Source organism: Ciconia boyciana, chromosome 1 (assembly GCF_034638445.1).
Source record: "Ciconia boyciana chromosome 1, ASM3463844v1, whole genome shotgun sequence".
Taxonomy (NCBI): domain Eukaryota; kingdom Metazoa; phylum Chordata; class Aves; order Ciconiiformes; family Ciconiidae; genus Ciconia; species Ciconia boyciana.
The window spans coordinates 207,622,467-207,641,246 of record NC_132934.1 but is presented as its reverse complement, the minus strand read 5'-3'; the positions used below and the strand labels follow the sequence as shown (position 1 = coordinate 207,641,246).

The window sequence follows — 18,780 nt, the reverse complement described above, 5'->3', positions numbered from 1 at the left end:
CAAATTAAACATATGCTTAGACTATTCTCATAACGAAACTACAGTAGCTTGGATACTTGAGTTGTTTCATATAAACTGAAGAAGGTTTTGAAAGGGCTTAGCAAAGTGCTGAAAAATGTGAGACACACTGTAGAAGGTCTAGGCATTGCCAAAATGACCTCGAAGTTTTGGGGGCTTTCTTTCCCCTGTCTTAGCTTTCTCTTCTATTGTTTCTACAATAATCTTTTCCATGTAAAATAAGGAATTGGAAAACTTACGGCTTCTGCCAACATCTGCTGCTGTAGAAGAAGTTGTTTTTGCTCCATCATTTGCCGTTGCAAGGCCTGTTTCTTTTCCATCAGTTGCTGATTCAACATTGATTGCTGGGATGAGTTCATGTAACCGCTTCCAGTGTTTGGATTTGAGCAAGAACTGGAGCTTGGAGTGGGGCCAGCTCCCTGGCCTACCACAGAGTGTTGATCCTGAAACAGAAGAAATGGCTTGTGAAGGATGAAAATAATAACAAGCACCAAGAAAAGGAAATAATCCCTTTTATGCAATTAGCTCAAGTAGAGGACACAGCCCACAGACTCTCAGGACAAGTGACCGATACAAAGGCTTTGACAAAATAAGAAGGGGATTGAGTAACTTCATCACTCGTGGAAGACTCTGAAAACGTGCCAGGTGGTTCCAGTGGAAAACCTCAACGTTGTACCAGGAGCTTGGGAAACGTTAACAGAAGTAACAGAGCCGTCCTGGGGATCTTTCAGGAAACTTGCATCGGGCCGTATGGCAGTTTGTTTGACCACAAGGGAACAAACTCGGCGTCTGCTGGTTCCTACCATCTGGCGAGCAGCAGCGAGAAGTTACAGACTCATTGCTAGAAGTGGCATCTATTCTTAGAAAATACAGAAGTGGTAAGTTGTTACTTCGCAGTGGGGTGAGTGGTGCTGCTTTTATTTGTCCCGTCACCTCCCTGACAAGAGCAATCTCTGAGAGATTGCTAATTGTCTCCCATTACCAGCAGGATTAAATAGGCTTAGGGTGTATCCACTACCTTGGTAAAACAAACGTGTAACTGGACAGGACTTTGAAGAGGGCTTTAGGGTCTCCCTGGTCTTTGCGATGGATCTAGCTCCGCTTCCTCTTCCCCATGTGCAGCTTCATGAGGAAAGACTGGCAAAAAGTCATCTCAGGGGCAAGGGGGAAGGTACTTGGGAACTCTGACCATGCACATAGAGGATGAGAACAAACATGGGATGACAATATGCTGCTCATTTTCTTTTACCCATGGTTCCCCTTGGCAGCAATATGTTTTCTGTCTACTTGCTCCACCACTGTTTGGTATTTGGACCTTTACCAAATGTAGGAAATAGTTTTCTCAGTCCACACACAAAAATGTGTTACCCCACAAAAATATTTAGCCTATGTTGGATCATTTGATAGCCACGTATTCCTTAGCTGCCCAGCTGCAAAGAAAATAGGAGACACTGGAGAGGTCACAAGAGTCAGGAGAAACATCAGTTTTCTGACTCCCCTTTGTTGCAATTCACCATAGGAACCAAACCACTTAATTCTGTATAACCATAATATAGCAGTGTATTTGCTCCACAACACAGGAATCCCTGACAGCTGCAGTCTGATTCTCCCTGTTATACAGCAGTTCTCTCAATATCGAGGTGTAGTCCCAAGGTCTGGTCTACCACCGAGGTAAAGCTCTGCTCTGTGGCATCCAGGGAAATACGGACTGACCAACAGCGATGCGAGGACTGGCCAGGCATAGCCTACTCATGCCCTGAAGACTGCGGAGCACTGATGCTCATCACTTTGCAAGCTCCAAGAAAGCTCATTTCTGTGCCTTAGCTTTTGCACACCCCCCCCCCAATAGCACACACACACACTACAAACCAATCCAACTTATCTTTCCACCATCTGTCATGGAAGAAACACAATGATTGTTATGGGTATTTCTATTTTAAAATAATTCTGTGGCTTTTAGATGGGGCCACATGAGTGCGTAGCTAGCTAGATAAAGTATTTGACGTCTGTTACTGAAATAAAAACCATGACTTTCTTCTGGAGCCACCTGCAGCCCCCAAGGCAGTGTTAGAAACCCACCCTTCAAAATTTATTGGGCTCTTACACAATTATATCCCGCACACTTTCTTTCAGTTCCAGAAGGAATCCAGGATTGCTCGGCACTGCCACATTTTTCAGCCCTTATGTAAGCTGCAAGATAGAAAATACCTCCTCTCAACAGATCTGCTTGCCAAATTATTGCGCAAACTTTGTCTTTCTTAAAATATTTTGAAAAGAAAAATATGTTTCAATAAATTGGCTTTGACTTCTATATTCAAATGACAACTCTAGCTTGAACCCAGCCACATGTTACATCCATTAATAGAATTAATCTGTTGTGTTTTTGCACAGATAATGCAGGCTCCCCCAAATGTGCTTTCATAGTCCTGCATTAAAAAAAAAAAACAAAACAACAAAGCTCAACTTTTTCTCTCCCTCATCCCCTGCCAGCCCATAAAAGCTGTGGGGAGGGATTTTGTTTTAAGATAAACCGCGTAGTGTCCATTCACGATACCTATCAAAGAAAGCTCTTCTGTAACAGCAATTGGCACAAAACACCAGCTGCTTGGCAAACAGGCCCTGAGAAAACAGTATAAATCATCAACTTGGAGCCAGTTTGGGTTTTTTGCGTTTGGTCCTTTCTCTGCTGTTCATGAAATGTCAGTGTGAGCCTATGAATCTATGATGTGTTACTTCTCCTGCCTGCTGATCTTCCATCAGCAGCAATGCGATGGGAGAAGGAAGAACAGTTTCCTAATAAATCAGGGGATTAGCTGCATGGCAGTCTGACCCCTCGTGAACTGGTGCTATCAAGCCTTACTCTCACCCCGCGCTTGCATCACTGCAAATCAGAAGGCAGAAGGGCTATGCTGCTGCCAGGGATGTGGGGCTCTGCCCCTGCGCTCAAAGCATGCTTCCCGACATCCCTGCCGAGGAAGAGAAGATTTGGGTTGGAGCTACCCTGCTTTCATTGAACCTTTTCATCCTGCTCTAAGCCTGGCTTTACCGCAGCAGCTTTACGACAACTCCACGCATCTAAAGCTGCCGGTGGCCTTTTGAACTTCACTCCTGGGTTCCCATGCCTGCGGTTTATGCACTTTAAGTTTGGAAACCCCTGACCAAAGAAAGCCCGGAGTGGGACACGTGTGTCTCCTCGCCCAGGGGAGTCTCTGCCCAGCGGGCTGCAGGGGCAGCCCAGCATCTTGCCTGCATGGTGCCTGCACGGGGACACCATGTTTTTTCCCTGCACGGAGAAGGTAACCCTCTTCCCGTTTTGCCTCCAAAGAGGTGATGCGACGGGGAGCACATCCCTGCAGCCAGCCGGGTGTTAGGGATGGGCTGGAAGCATCACACCTCCGACAGGTACAGGTGTCAGTCTGGGTTCGCCCCCAACTCCTGCTCTGCTTGCTGGCACCGCTCGTGCACGTCGCATCCCTCCAGCCCTGCAGACGAGCTGCAGCCCTTGCAGGGCCATGCCCGGTGCACCACAACCCCCCGTCTGCTCTGCTGGTGCCAAAACTCCAGTACAGGGGTGCTCTAGGTGCAAAGCGGGTGCATTGCACCCCGTTCTCTGATGTTACAGTGAGATGTAAAACCTACGAGAAGCAGGAAGAGTGGCGGAGGCAGCGAAAGCTCCTCAGAGCTGGTAGGACAACTGGGGTTTTGTTCAAAAGCATCACAAAGAACATTATGCTCAAATGTTTAAATTAGCAGTAAATCGAAACATTTAAGACTGAGTTTGCCTTTCACTATCCCTGCTGCAGCTGACTTGTGTTCATACAAATGAGGGGAGGTTTTGGTTTCTAACACACATATGGACTTTCCAAAATAGACCTCTTCTCTTCTCTTCTCTTCTCTTCTCTTCTCTTCTCTTCTCTTCTCTTCTCTTCTCTTCTCTTCTCTTCTCTTCTCTTCTCTTCTCTTCTCTTCTCTTCTCTTCTCTTCTCTTCTCTTCTCTTTTCTTCTCTTTTCTTCTCTTTTCTTCTCTTTTCTTTTCTTTTCTTTTCTTTTCTTTTCTTTTCTTTTCTTTTCTTTTCTTTTCTTTTCTTTTCTTTTCTTTTCTTTTCTTTCTCCTTCTCCTTCTCCTTCTCCTTCTCCTTCTCCTTCTCCTTCTCCTTCTCCTTCTCCTTCTCCTTTTCCTTTTCTTTTTCCTTTTCCTTTTCCTTTTCCTTTTCCTTTTCCTTTTCCTTTTCCTTTTCCTTTTCCCCTGTTAGGCTCTGGCTGCATATTCGCTCTGTTGCCCCTTTGGGGGCCACTCCCAATGCTTTCACTCCCAATTCCCTCACCTTGGTCTCCTGCTCCCCGTGCAGGACAAGCCTGACCAGCCCCTGTCCTGCCTGTGCCCTGCCAGGCCTGGCAGCTCACACCGCGAGCCCCTGCCCAGCACCTCCTGGGCTCGTGCAGCTCTTCGCCGCGGGCTCTCTCCCGTGCCAGGAGCCCTTGTGCTGCTGCTTAAACCTTTGACACAAAATGCTGCTCTCTGGGCCGAGCCCATGGCAAGGAGCTGCGGGCAGCGCCGGGCATCCCTCCCTCCACGACCCCACAGTGCTGCCGGCTCCTTCCACGCCGCTCTGAAGAGGCTCCTCCGTGGAGCTCCAAGAGGTGGATGAAAGGCTCCACAGAAATGCAAGACGTTACTGCATTTACCGGGGAAAGAAAGAGATTTTCCTGATCGCTGCTTTTATATTGAGCAGTAATGGCAACGTGCGGCTGGCGAGAGGGATTTCTGCAAAGCTGAGAGCTGGCAGGGCCCCTGTGCCGCCTGGACAAAGTGCACCTTCCTCCCTTCCTCTCCTCTCCCTTTCTCTCCAAAGCTTGTCAGGAGCCCCTGAAAGCCTTTTGCAAGCTTGCATTTCTGAATTTGTAGTTCAGAAGTGGTTTAGGGACACTTGGCTGGAAAAGGATGTGCAAACCTTTTGCCTCTTTCTCCTGGAAACGCCTTGAGTTGATGAATAATTTTGGTGGGACAGAAAGGAAACAACGGTCAATTCTTTACTCAACCATGATGCCCGCCAAGACTGTTTGCTTCCCAGCCAGGAGCGCTGGCGTCTGTGCCACAGGATGGGCTTCTGCTTCTTTCTTGCAGATTTCCCTCAAAATAGGCAGGGGAAGACTTTTTCCACCTTTCTGTTCCTCTGTGGGGCAGCTCATTCTGTGCCCAGTGTCAGGTCAGGAGCGACAGTGCCAACTTTTGCTCTCCTTTTGCATTAGTTCTGGTTTAAAGAAACAATGAATTAAAAGAAAAAAGTAAAAGGCTTCAGATTCATTCACTGAAACCTGCTCAGTGATGGATGCTGTGTAAAGTTTTGTTCAACTTGTGCATGTTATTCCCACTGAGGAGCAGTTTGATTCAGTTCCATTAATTGGCATCACAGGCTATTTAGAGTGAGGATGGCGGAGATCAAGGCACCCCTGTGGATTTCCTCCTCTTAAATCAGGGACTGGTGGCTGTCCTGACCCTATGAGCTTCTCAAGGGCATTATGCTTTGGCTGCAAACCACGCTGGACACTGCGCACTGGAAGGAGGAGGAGGAGGACTCCAAGGAGTGGTTCAGTGAAGTCCTGCCACGCCGTTTCAGGGTGGAGCAAGGCTGGTAGCAAAGCCCAGACCCCCTGGTGTGAACCTCCACCGCCTCAGCTGGCATGCTGCTTTCCACAGCCAGAAACTGGGGTTCTCAAGTGGCCCCCGGGGCCAAGCACGGGGCAGTACCAGGCTTATTCAGAAGAGCTGATCTCACTCAGAGAGTCATAGAATCATTTAGGTTGGAAAGGACCTTTAAGGTCATCAAGTCCAACCGTTAACCTAACACTGCCAAGTCCATCACTAAACCATGTCCCTAAGCACCACATCTACACGTCTTTTAAATACCTCCAGGGACGGTGACTGCACCACTTCCCTGGGCAGCCTGTTCCAATGCTTGACAACCCTTTCAGTGAAGTAAAATTTCCTAATATCCAGTCTAAACCTCCCCTGGCTCAACTTGAGGCCATTTCCTCTCGTCTTATCACTTGTTACCTGGGAGAAGAGACCGACCCCCACCTGTCTGCAACCTCCTTTCAGGGAGTTGTAGAGAGCAATAAGGTCTCCTCTCAGCCTCCTTTTCTCCAGGCTAAACAACCCCAGTTCCCTCAGCCGCTCCTCACAAGACTTGTGCTCCAGACCCTTCACCAGCTTCGCTGCTCTTCTTTCACGCAACTTTAGGAAGCCAAGCACGGGGTGCTCCATCCAACAGCCGGTCTCAGCACTTGCCAGCCCCCTTCTGAGCCCCCTCTTTTCTGCTACATCTAATGCAAGCAGAAGCACCCCTTTCTGCTAAACGCTGGGGTTTCCATGGACATCTGGGCTCCAAGCACTGCCTGCTCATGTCCTTGCCTCAGACAAGAAAGCAAAACTACAGCAGGACCATGGCAGAGTGCCTGTTGAATAAGAACTCTTTTAGCTATAGTGAAAGAGCTAAAGAGTTTTCTTATTTTTAGGAATAACTCCCACTGTTGACTGGAGCGCAGAGGGCTGCTTTCTGTGCCAGTGTACACTGCGAGAGGCCCAAGTAGTTCCTGAGGTTATGCTGATTTGCAACAGCTGAGGATCTGATCTACGTATCAGGGCTGGAAATAACAGACTGGGCAGAAGCACAGCCAGCCCAATTCTCCCTTGCCTTACTGCTTGTTTGGCCCAATGGGGGTGCAAAAAGCATCTTTCTGAGCACCTCAAACTCAGTCAACCTCTTTGCATATCTAGAACATAGAACATAAAAGTGAGTCTCCTCTAAGTTTAGGTCTCAAACCAGAAACTTAGATCAGATTCTCTCTAAACTGCCTGCTGGAGCTCTCCCTTCACTATACAGAGGGATGGGGCTGTATAATTAGGCTCTAGATGCCTAATTTAGACAACTAAGTTAGGAGCCCAGATTAGATGATAGGAACACTCCCTATAGTCATACCTGAGTAAGATGCCTAGAAAAGTGAGTGTGAACACCCCTTGATCTGCCAAGCACTAGTGAATCACTTTCTAAGGATGTTGTACAGAGTGACCTAAAAGCCTCTAAAGTTAATCATGCAGAAGATACTGTTATAGGCTGAATTTCTCCTAATACCCTGCCAGAGAGTAGTTTTATGCATTGCAGCAAGATCACATTCATATGTATAAACAGGATTTGAAAAACCTGAATATTGCAAGATCCCAAGACCTGTCTAATATCTGGAGATACAGCTGGGTGAAGACTGCAAAATATTTCCCTTCAGTAATTTTGTGGAGTGTTTGTAAGAAGTTAGCTCAGCCACATGAGACCATCTTCTGTGTTTTTCTCCTATGAACATCTGAGCTCTCAGGACAAAAATTTCAGGGCCAACCATGTTTGCACGGCACATACACAAGGAATCACGGACACTAGCATTTGCAATTCCACAAGCCCAGGCTGTCTGCCAGAAATACTTGCGCCTTCATCCAACCAGGGAAAAGAAGCAAATGCTGTGTCACTCCTCCAACAAACGGAGCAACAGAGCTCAAAGAGGAAATGTGGATGAATAATCCCTTCAGATACTATGAAACTGGAAATGATCATGACAGTGGGGAGCACACACCTGATTTCTGCAGCCTCACAAGTGGGAGTCACGCAGTGGAGTGATAGGTTTGGATATTAAGGGATGCAGCAGATACTCAAGATGCAAAGGGATAAGTACTTCAGCACACCCCACCGCTGCAGCTCTCACTGGGAGAGCCAGGGAGGCCAGGCTTTTTAAAAGGCCAGTTTTTTGTATGCACTGAAAGTTAGGTGGACCTCAGAACTATTGTCAGAAATAGCTAATTCTCCTGCTATTCAGTATTGCAAAAGTTTATACAGAAAAAGAGTAAAAACCAGACACTGTGCACAATCTCCTAGGTAAAAATGGGCGGTCAAATACCTCTAAGGAGCCAACCCCCGCTTTCAGTGAGAAACCACAGGCAAGAAAGACTGACAGATAGTTATTTGTGCGGTTCTTAATAGAAACCTTTTTTAGCACTTTGCCTTTTCAGCAGCAACAAGGAAGCTGCTCACTCCTGAGCTCACTCCTCGTGAACTGATTTTCAGCCGTTAGTGATTTATCGTAGCCTTGCCATAATCCCTTGCTGGAGAGCTGCACAGCCCTACAGCCACTAGCAGGCACTCATCACAAACCGCGTTCCCATCCCGAACTCCTTAAACTGGGCAGAGTGGGAGCTGCATCTTGCGGGGACCGAGGCTCAGATTCAGCACTGCACAATCACGTAGCAACAGACGCAGGAACAGTGCCTCATTACGAGCCTTGTCCGACAACCAAGCCTTTAAGGAGAACAAAGGCTGACAGTGATTAATCATTAAGTAGTTTCTTGTTCCTTGCTGCACGTGTTGGAGGCAGCCTCCTGCCGAGGCAGTCTGGCAGATTTCCTGTCTGCGCCATACCAGGGCCCATGTCCCGACACACAGAGACGGCTTTTCCCAAAGCCAAGTGCACAGATGAACGTCTTGTCTCCCCTTCTGAGCACGGCAAATTCGGAATGCGTGTGCATTCTGCAAAAATAATAAACCCTCAGCTGTACATCTGATTGCTGTATATTCAGGTGAAACGACCTAAAGGGGATTTGTTCACGTCAGAAATTTTCCCAGAGACTTCAAGGATGGGTTATTAGTATTTTACCACGTGCGCCGTGATGAACTTTTAATGGGATCTTCTGGCATAATGTATATATGAAGGTCTCCATTTTAGAAAGATTTTGTTTATTTGCAATGAAAATAACATGCACGTGTTGAAAGTTCAACAGAGGAGGTTATTGTGAAACGTCTGCATCAGAACAAGAATGCTGGCTCCATCGAAGTCGATGGCAAAACTCCAGCTGACTTTAGCAGGGCTAGAATTTCCTCCCAGGTCTCCATCCAGCCACAGGGACACCCTTGGCTTGGAATGACCTCAGCATACAACTTCTGGACAAGATACTTACCTGGTTCAGAGAGACGCTAGCAAAGAGCCTCCACTAATGTACCTGGGCAAAGACTATCCTGAGATCTGTACGGAGCTCTGGTTTCAAATGCCTCATGCGCTCTAACTTATATTGAAATAAGCATGCCAACAGGCATGAATAATAAAGACTCCTGTCAGGTTTTTGACAAGATCAGACACATACTGATTTGTTCTACTTTAACATTATCGTTTGCAATGGCTGTAATATGCAATATCCACATTGCAACAAGCCAAGCCCTTTAGTTTATCATCACCCAATTGCAGGAAACCAAATTAGAGAGGTTTAGGAAACTGCCACTCCTCCAGATAGAACAAGAGCTGGTGTGAGTGGACCTGTTTTGCCTACTACTTCAGGACAAGGTACGTGCATGCTCGCGGGCTCTGTGCCTCCACTAAGGAGTGGTAATTTCCAGCTGAGGCAGTGAAAACTTCCTAAACTGATTGAATTAAACACTTGTGATTATCTGTCTGCATCTTTAGTGTGGGCATATATTATCTGTGGATATGTATACCTTATTCATCTAAATGTTCTTGTCTTGTTGCCATATGCTTATTATCTTTCCCCAAAATTATCTAGCCTGAGGTTGATACAGAGCACGTAAAATTTCAGCCCACTTAGAAAAACTATAAGCAATCAAAACCAGGGTCTTGGACGAGGAAGTGTTGGGTGAATTCAGTAATCAGTGGCACTCATACATCCGTGCTTATATTTAAATGTCCAGTTTACAGCACAGTGCTAAAAATGACACTGAAGTCTTACATATAACAGGCTTACATATAACATGTGTCTTTTTTGCCATATCATCCTCATGCCTCATCCGCATGTTTCCCTCCCTGCAGCAACTCTGGCAGTCCCACTAGCCCAAGGGCATATGGGCAACATACAGGGGAGCGTGGTCCAGAGGTCCCCGAGCTTGTGGAGACCTGGGCAGCAAAGACTGCATGGACCAGTGCCAAGTGAACTAGCTAAGTGTGGAATATTTATTCTCACAGGCCACTGTTTGTTTTCAAAGATAAACCATGCTGAGGGACATTGAGCTGAGGGACGTTTAACTCATGAGGACGCTGCGTGAATGCAGCCATCTTCCAAACCTGAACCTGCCCAGCTGTCACTGCAAGACTAGGGCAACACTAGTGCTGCATTTACAAAACTATTGCTTTCTAACAGATCTAATGGAAATAGAATACAACAGTCTGTGCCTTTTCTTCCCAATCATAAACACTAATGCAAAATTCTATAGGAAATTACTGTAATTTTTTTTATCCTCTTGATTTCCAGGCTATTCTCTAGTTTCCTCAGCTTTTCCCACTGGCATTTATCTAGGTTTTCTTTGCACCCTCCATATCCCTCCTCATATACGATTCACCCTCCCTATTAATTGCCTGCATTTTAAAGACATTTGTGTCACTTCTAAAAAACAACCACAAAAAAAAAGGATGATGACATAATGTGAAAATTTCCCTCAAACAATAAACCAAAGCAAAGCAAGCACCACAAAATGCCAGTTTTTCTGTGAGAGGGTATGAGGGAGCAGGCAACCTGAACAAAATATTTAATGAAGAAAGAAAAAATAATTAAACACAAAGAACAACAACAACAGCAGAAAAACCACATCACTGGGACCAAACACTTGAATACAAATGGGCACGACATGGGTGACATGACTGTCAGAGACACATATTAAGATCAAAGCCCTCCGGCTGAGAATACACAGCAAGAACTTGAGCATCCTTAAACCGGAGCCTCCTGGGATCCGCTTTCTAAACCGACAGCTCTGAACTCTGATGGAAAACAATGCCGAATACTGAAAAGCAACGTGTGAAGAATGGCTCTGACCTGCGTCTCCCTGCGCCTTGGGTGGGACATGTGGTGGAACTGGATCTCTTCGTTTCAAGTTGCCTGTCCCAGGACAATGCCTAACGCTAACCGAAATCAGCATCTGGGGCTGGGGACCAAGTGTCACTGGGCAGAGAAGGGGTGGGGGGGACAACAAATCGTTTCCCTACTGTGACAGCCCGTGGTGCTGGTGCGAGTGCACAACGCAGGGTTCAACAGAGCGGATATGACTGCCCATCTACTTGGTTTCAAATGAGTTTGAAGACCACAAATGAGAAATGAAGACCACTGTTGGGGTTTCACAACTGCAACAGTGGTCTTCCCTCTTCCTGCCGAAGGGCCATCTCCTTCTTTTATAATGACTGCTGTCTTTGTTATAAAACAACTTAATTTGATGGCTGTTAATTTGCGGGAATTGACATAAACCTTAGGCTCCTGCCATCCCCTCTTGCTCTCTTGATGAGTGTGATAAAACGACGCCAGTGGCCACAGCAGGCTGAGGGTTTGACAAATCTACCTCTCCGTCATCTGTCTGTGCCAACAGCAGTTTCATTAAAATGTGAAAACACCAGGTTTCCTGAAGAGCACTCCCGGGATTTGCCTCATTTTTCACTATGAACTCAAGTTGTAGGAAGAAATGTGGTTTTATCAGGTATCCCAGCAGCTCTGAATACCTCTTCTCTGGGGGATAACAGAGTTAGACAGAGCTCACCCCCTTCTGCTTTCAGCCCTGCAGAGTTTAGCTCTTTGCCTGGCCAGATCCCCATCATGGGAATCTATCTGCTGCCTCACTGCCCCTCTGGTAGCATCACTGGACATGGCAATGCTGCACGGTGGTTACTGTTTTTATCTAGCTTCAGAAAAAAAAAAGGTTAACCAAAGGTGGCAGAAGGCCACTACCACTGTATAATGGCACAGGCCCTTCAAGGAGAGCCGAGCATCTCACCGAGCTCAAAGAAAGGTGCAACAGTACTTGGATATAGTGAGATGTTTCTTCTGTTCTTTATCTGCAACCTTTAGAAAGCTGAAATGGAGCCAGCTACAGAGGTCAGAATAGCTCGATCCACCAGGGACTAGTCCTGCCTTGGACAGCATGCCTGGGAAGAATTATCTGAGGAAAGGCTTCCTTAAATCAGATGAAGTAAAAAAAGAATTATACTTCTGGCATTTATTTAAGTAAGTTATTTACTGCCCAAATCTTGCAGCGTGGGAAAGAATAACAGACTGTCCAGGGCCTGCCATATTCCACCTCTCAGATAAAGCGTGACTCCGGAGAATGGGAAGGTCGGTGCCAACAAAAACCTTCTTGGATTTCTTCTGCTCATTTTGCATTATTCTGGTGCAAGAGCAGTGAAAACCTGTTTTGCATCCCTGTTTTTAAACAGACCTACTCATGTATGGAAAAGAACAGGTGGACAGGGTATCACTGTCCTGTTTTCTTTCTCTGAGCAGGGGAAAGCGCAAATGCAATTGCCTGTGTCTACAAATCATCCTCAAATTATTCTGTGGCATTTCCCATAGTTTGTGAAATAGCAAAGGTCAGTAGCCCACAGTGCAAGGACTAGGGGTCTCTGGTTAGCCTGTTACACTCATGCTGTCCCTCCTGCCAGACAAGCCCTGGGCTTTGCTGAGGGGGACACAGCGCTGTCTTCTGGCAGGGCCTGCAAAGAGGCACTGGGGAGATGCAAGTTCTGCCCCCATCTTTGCACGGAGGTGGAACTTGGTCCATGGTTTGAAGAGTGACCTGACCTCTCTCTTTTCTCTCATCCTTTTGTCTAACATGACTTCCTAATTAAGTTACCATGAGCACTAGTGAGCACATCCTGGCACCAACAGGTTCTCTTTTCTGCTGCTAAATGTGGCTGTAGCTACATGTTTTGTTTCAGTTTCCCATGTTCCTGCTATTCTGTCTGGAGAGGTCCTTGGGTCCTTGTTTCATGTGTCAGCAAAAATGCAGATGAAGGAAACTTCATTGTGAACTTTGCTTTCTTGAATGGATAGCCTGGCTTCGACTGGCACTCTGCCTCTAATGCCCATGGGGAGGAATTATTTCAGTGCCCTCCACACTGCTGTTGTGTTCCCTACACCAGCCCTTTCCTCCTTAGTCTCACAGCACATACTAAAAATATATAAGTAGTATTATTTTAAGAAGCAATTAATGTAGAAATCCCTTATCAACAATTTGGAGCGATTGAATGCAATCCATGAACAAGACAGCAAGCAGACTTGAGAATGAAGATGTTCAGCACCCTGTTGGTCAGAGCCACACAATTTAATAAACACATAAACCAAGAAAGGACTCTATTTATTGGTATAAGGCTTTTTAGGGCACAGAGTATATCCTCCCTGTCTGGTGGCAGAGCTGAGGAGATAACAGTACAGTAAGGAGCCTTTCAGAGGCATCTGCAATGCCTGTTGAGATGTGTTGGACCAGACAGCTCAGACAAAACACTGAAGTAGAAATACCCAACTGACCATTTAACTGCTTTCATAAAAACGAGGAGAGAAAGCAAAAGGAAGACTACAAGGAGAAACCAGCTGAACTAAATGAACTACATGGAGTTGTACTATGTTCTGTAAATACTTGGTTAGACAGCACAGAGGTAAAAACTAGGAGTTGGCTTGGTTTGGTTTGGCTTGGCCTGTAGAGGTCATCCCTTTGCAGTCCTGACAGCTGGATGATAATGTAGGAGAAGAGAGAAGCATTCATTTATTGCAAGCTTGGATTATTTTGGAATTCAGATATTCTAAACCTGCATATTTGCTCTACTGAAAAAATATCTTGATCTATGACATCCTTTTCCCTGTCCTAAAAAGCAAAAATTTAATTCACTCTTGGGCAATAGACAGAATATGCCTCCTTTAACTTCAAAATAAGGTTTAAATGGAATTTACTTGGCTCACTGGTTTGTACTATCTTGCACAGAAATAAATTTCACCCAAAGGCTGCTTTGCAGGTCCTTCCCTTTGGGCCACATAAAAGTTTCTGATAAGTTTTTTAGCTGTTACAGACAGGAGAAGCCTACCAGGCTGGAGACTGTGTGGATTCAAACAACAGGAGGAGACTCAGACACAGAAGAATTCACCTGTATTTGTTAATTAAGGGAAGGACAAAAATCTTGTGATGTGTTGAACTGTGGGTTCAGAATATTCAGAATATTGTGATAAAGGTTTGATACTGGGTAGCAAGGAGTTCTGATGTGACATTTGTGGGGTTTGACACCAAAACTCATGATAAATTGTACTAAAGTTACTTGGAGTCTTGATAAAACATCTCTAAAATACTGTGTCCCTTTTTTAATTACAAATACAGAAGTGATATGATGGGAAATAATATGAGTTTTAACCAATGGCATGAAGTACCTCAAATGTGTGTTGAAATATGTATGATTATGTAAATTAGATCGCTTGGGATGTGTAGGGCTAGAAAGGGCAGGGTTGTGAAGTAGTTGCTTGGCGTGGTAAAGCGCTCTTTCCAAGTTCATCTTGTTCTCCAGACCAAAGAGGTGTCAAATTCAGGTAATAACCCCTTACTAGCAAGGTCTTGCTCTGTAAAAATGCTTCCTTGATTTTAATAATAAGAATGTTAGCTGTGCCTCTTGATTTCTGCCATGCTTCTCTGTAATAATTTTTGTGTGACTAATCAGAGTTGAATCTAATGAAAATAAAGTGTTAATTAAGCTTTATCTAATCTCAATCTAATCTGACAGCAGCATCCCACATCTGCTGCTCTGCTGTGCACTCCTATTTGGACCACCTACTATACATGGATAATTAGGTGTCGCAACTACTATGGTATCTAAATTCAAGAGAGTGCTGAGTGATTCAGACAGCCATCTTAATAGCCAGACCCACCAGTCCCTAGACATTGCCTACCTAGACATGCAATGGAGAGGAGTTACTATATTGTGCCATCTAGGAGCCAGAATTCATTTCATGTCATCAGAAAGTTAGGTATCTAATCCTGTCACCCAGGCTCTCCCTGTTGTTCATGGAGTGAAGGCAACTCATTGCCTCTAGAGGGTCACTGGTCGAGTCTGGCCTCTGAAGTGGATGGGGTGAGTCTGGAGGTGCCTCTGTTCTTCTGCTGAGTGGAGGAGCATGGGGGGCTAACTTGGACACGAGACTGTACGTTGAAATGAGACAATTCTCACCTGATGGTAAGAAATCTGAATAAGAAATTGCACAGGCATCAAGTCTGTAGTAACAGATTTAGGAGCCAAATGCAAACGCATTGGAAAGATCCCACTGGGCTTTGGACCAGGCTCTGTCATAAAGACAAGTTCTTATCTGCTGTGATAACCTCAAGGGGAAGCAGGCCAAAGGACACACAAAAATACTGCACACCTTCTCATCACATAAAGAAGGAAAGCAAATGAAATGTAGAGAAGAGGCATTTTGTGGCACTACCCTTGGATACGTTATCCTTACTTGCAAAACTTCTTTGTCATGTTATTCCTTCATTCTCGCCTTGGTAGAAAAGGATAATATGGTGTAATGCCACTGATTAGAAAAAGGATGGGTTTGCCTTAAAAAAAAAAAAAAGTAAAATGGTAGCTTGTTACCTTGCTTCCATGTGTATCAAAGTTAGCAATCAAGACCTGATATCAGTGGGATATCACTGCAATCCAAAGAGCTCTTCATAATTACACTTAAAATACTGTTTGTCACAGGTCTGGGTATTTTCAGTGTGTCCACATAAAGACATTTCCCATATGTGTAGTGTAGTCCTTTTGCCCAGTGGTGAGGATGAACTGAAGTTTATTCTGTTTGGGATGGTCTGGTTGAAAGCCAGTTAGACTCTGGAAGTAAGGAAAACTAGTGTCTTGGTGAATCTGGGCCAAAATATCAACTTTGTCTGCCTTTGAGTCCTACAAGGCTTGTACAGCCAACACCATTACCAGAGAGGAGGGCTGAATGGTATTATTGTTTTGAGTCACCGACACACAATTTTCCATTCCTTCTGCTTTTGAAAACATTTTGAAACATTTGAAACAAACGTGTCATTAATAGCTTCATTTAGCATGCTGAAACTCCGGTGCTGGCAACAAATTTTGGGAATGTGGGGACCCAACCTCCTTCAGAGCTCAAGCTGTGAAAGCACGGCTGGAGGCGAGGGGAGTGTTTCTTTGTGCATAATACAGAGATTTCCAGGTTTTACTGGCTGTCGGGGAAGGATGCATTTAATCTGGAAGGACAGAGACACAGTCATGAAGCAGCCCGGTGGCATTTTGGATGAGAAGTGTACTTTAGAAAAGTCATATGACACCAAATGGCACAGAGGGCAATAAAATGTTGTTCAGGTGCGGACCTCAGTAGTAATTTACATGCCTTTAGACATTAAAGTGAATGTGTTCCTTGTTCATTACTCCTGTCTTTAATGAGCTTTTGTTTTGTGGCCTGTCTGTTTGTGGCTGGTGCTGTTAGTAAGTGAGGGACATGGAGAGCAATGTGCAGAGAACTCCAAATCCAAACACCCTCATGGAGAGACGTGTTTGCTTCTGGCCTGCTCCTCTCAAGCTCTTCTGGGGGAATTACTCCAATTAATGCCCATCTTGTATGTACAGTCATTTTGCAAGGATAAGGGATGACCTAATGTATTTTCCTCCCTTGCTAAAATCAGACTTATCTAGTCTTTGTCCACATACACTGCATGACCTGATTTTCCTCTCTGAGATAAATCTTCCTAAGCTGCTAAAAGCTGGTCTGAAAAGCCAGCTCAGAGGTCAAGTGAGCAGGATTTCATGATTTCACTGGATACCTTTAAGGAGAAAATGAAAGCTTTGGGTTACGCTGCTAGTCTGCCAGCATTAGGCATAAGCTGGGTCCAATGAAATCTTGCAGTGCTCAGTCCACCGGTGGAAAGCACATCCGTCTTGAGATACCAGTGGTCCCATACCCAGGGCAGGTACTAGTTTAGATGAATGAAAACAAATTAAAGGAAAAAAACATAAAAAAATTCCCAAGGGCCAGGCTGACACCTTACAATCTGGTGTGAATAAAGGTCTCCAGAGAGGCATCACAAGGACTGTGCCTTTTTTGTGCTCCATGAGCTCTGGCAGAGAGAAATTATCTCATTGGTGGTCTCAGAACTCCCACCAACTTACTTAAGCGGGGCCATAGGCTCCCTGAGAGTTTGCACAGCTCTGCACGCAGACGGATCACTGGCCTCTGCAAGGAACAGACATTTAAAGTCATGGCACACTGAAAATATGTGGCATAAATGGCACAATGGTGATATAGATAAGCAGACGGCAGCTGATATATTCCTTCCTAACAAAGAAGGACAGCCCTCTTTACAGCTGAGAGACCTATCAGCATCTTTGATATCATTGTTCTTGGGGGAACTGCTGAATAAAGGGTCTCTGTCTTTTTGAGCATAATTACAACTGATTTTTTTTTCCTGATAAAGAATGTAGTCATTGAGCCATAATGACATTATTTGATGACTTAAATTCATCCTCTAATCCCTCCAAAATGGTATAAATTATTAAATAAGTCACTCAACCCTATAAAAGCACTTTAAAAACATTTTGTTCAGCACGATAATGATCAGACAGAATGTAGCAAGAGTTACAGTAAATTAGACTCATGCTCCAAGCTGGCTGCCACTCAATATACTCATAGCTAAATTCTCACCTCCTGAGTAAGACACTCTGCCATGGATAAATTAAGACATATTCAGTTCTAAAGTGTGTTGGCAAGGACCTTTAGTTCCTTCCCATTTTTAACAGAGCACATCCATGTGATTTCTGGAGGTACTATCAGAGCTGCGCAATGTTTTGCCTTGGAGAGATGCTGTGGTACCTCTGAGCAAGCTCAGAAACAAGGAAAATTAGTTTGGGTAGAGCTAATGTTTCCAGCACACCATTTCCAGCATGTAGATTAGCTTCTCAGACACTCCCAGCTTCTCTGCTGCCAGCCTCAAGCAGTGCCACAAGTTAACCCTAACATGCCTACACCTCATCCAGAGGTGAACCTCCCTGCTTACGAATCCATGTCCACCAGCATCAGAGCCGCTCCTGTAGTGTTCCTGTGCTGTGAAGAAACAGATCTACCCCAAATCCAAGACAGATCGATCAAACAGATCAATCCCCAAATCAATGAAAGCCTTGCTGTGTGCACCCTGTCTCATCTTACCACTTCCCATCTCTTACATGGCAATGGTGATGCCCCAATAAGGCGAGTCCTCACAGTGTTGTGATACTGGGGTAGCAAAGTGGGATCCTCATCTGAACTGAGGTCCATCACGAAAATTATGATCAGTTATCATTGGTGATAAAATAACACCAACTATAGATCAGATGTCTGAAATACTCAGCTGAGAACACAGTTTGACAGCACTAGTAATCATACAGAATTTGTTAGTTTTTATTAGTAGTATCAGTGTGACAAAACAATTATTCATGATACTCCTTAACAAAGGACATGTTAACTGCTTGAGTGTTACCAGTGATGATGACAGATAATGCACACTGATAATTACAACAACACTGCTGTAATTTCTGCATTTCTCTGAATTGCTGATAGGACAGGAGACAGCTGACAACTTTATAAACCCGAAATACCTTCACTAAGTGTCACCATGTGATTCCCTTTACTACTGCCTAATAGAGTTACTACCACACTTAGACTTGGGGCACAGTCATGGACTAGCAGATACTTTTGAATCAGGTCCACTCTGAGGAATTTGACCCATCTTACAAAACACTGCCTAGGTTTGTTCCTGTGCTGGAATGGAGAGCCAGTGTGCTTGGGAGCCAAGCCAAAGCACTAATTCTGCCCATTTGCCAATGTATTCTGGGAAATATCTGCCCACAAGCTAAACTTCGGCTTGTTTCTCTTCATCGTAACTGATGCCTCAGCAGAAACCCTGGCCTAACCTTCTCTGCTGCTCTTAATACTGTGCA

General features: G+C 45.0%; 1 protein-coding gene across 2 annotated transcripts in view; it reads right to left on the bottom strand.

The window, feature by feature from the left end:
* MAML2 (mastermind like transcriptional coactivator 2) overlaps positions 1–18,780 on the bottom strand; it is a 222,676-nt gene that overhangs the window by 13,416 nt on the left and 190,480 nt on the right. For both annotated transcript variants that reach the window (XM_072850672.1, XM_072850673.1), the window contains exon 3: positions 258–461. In XM_072850672.1, coding sequence (XP_072706773.1) covers positions 258–461 — 204 coding nt within the window. The remainder of the gene's footprint in view (positions 1–257; positions 462–18,780) is intronic.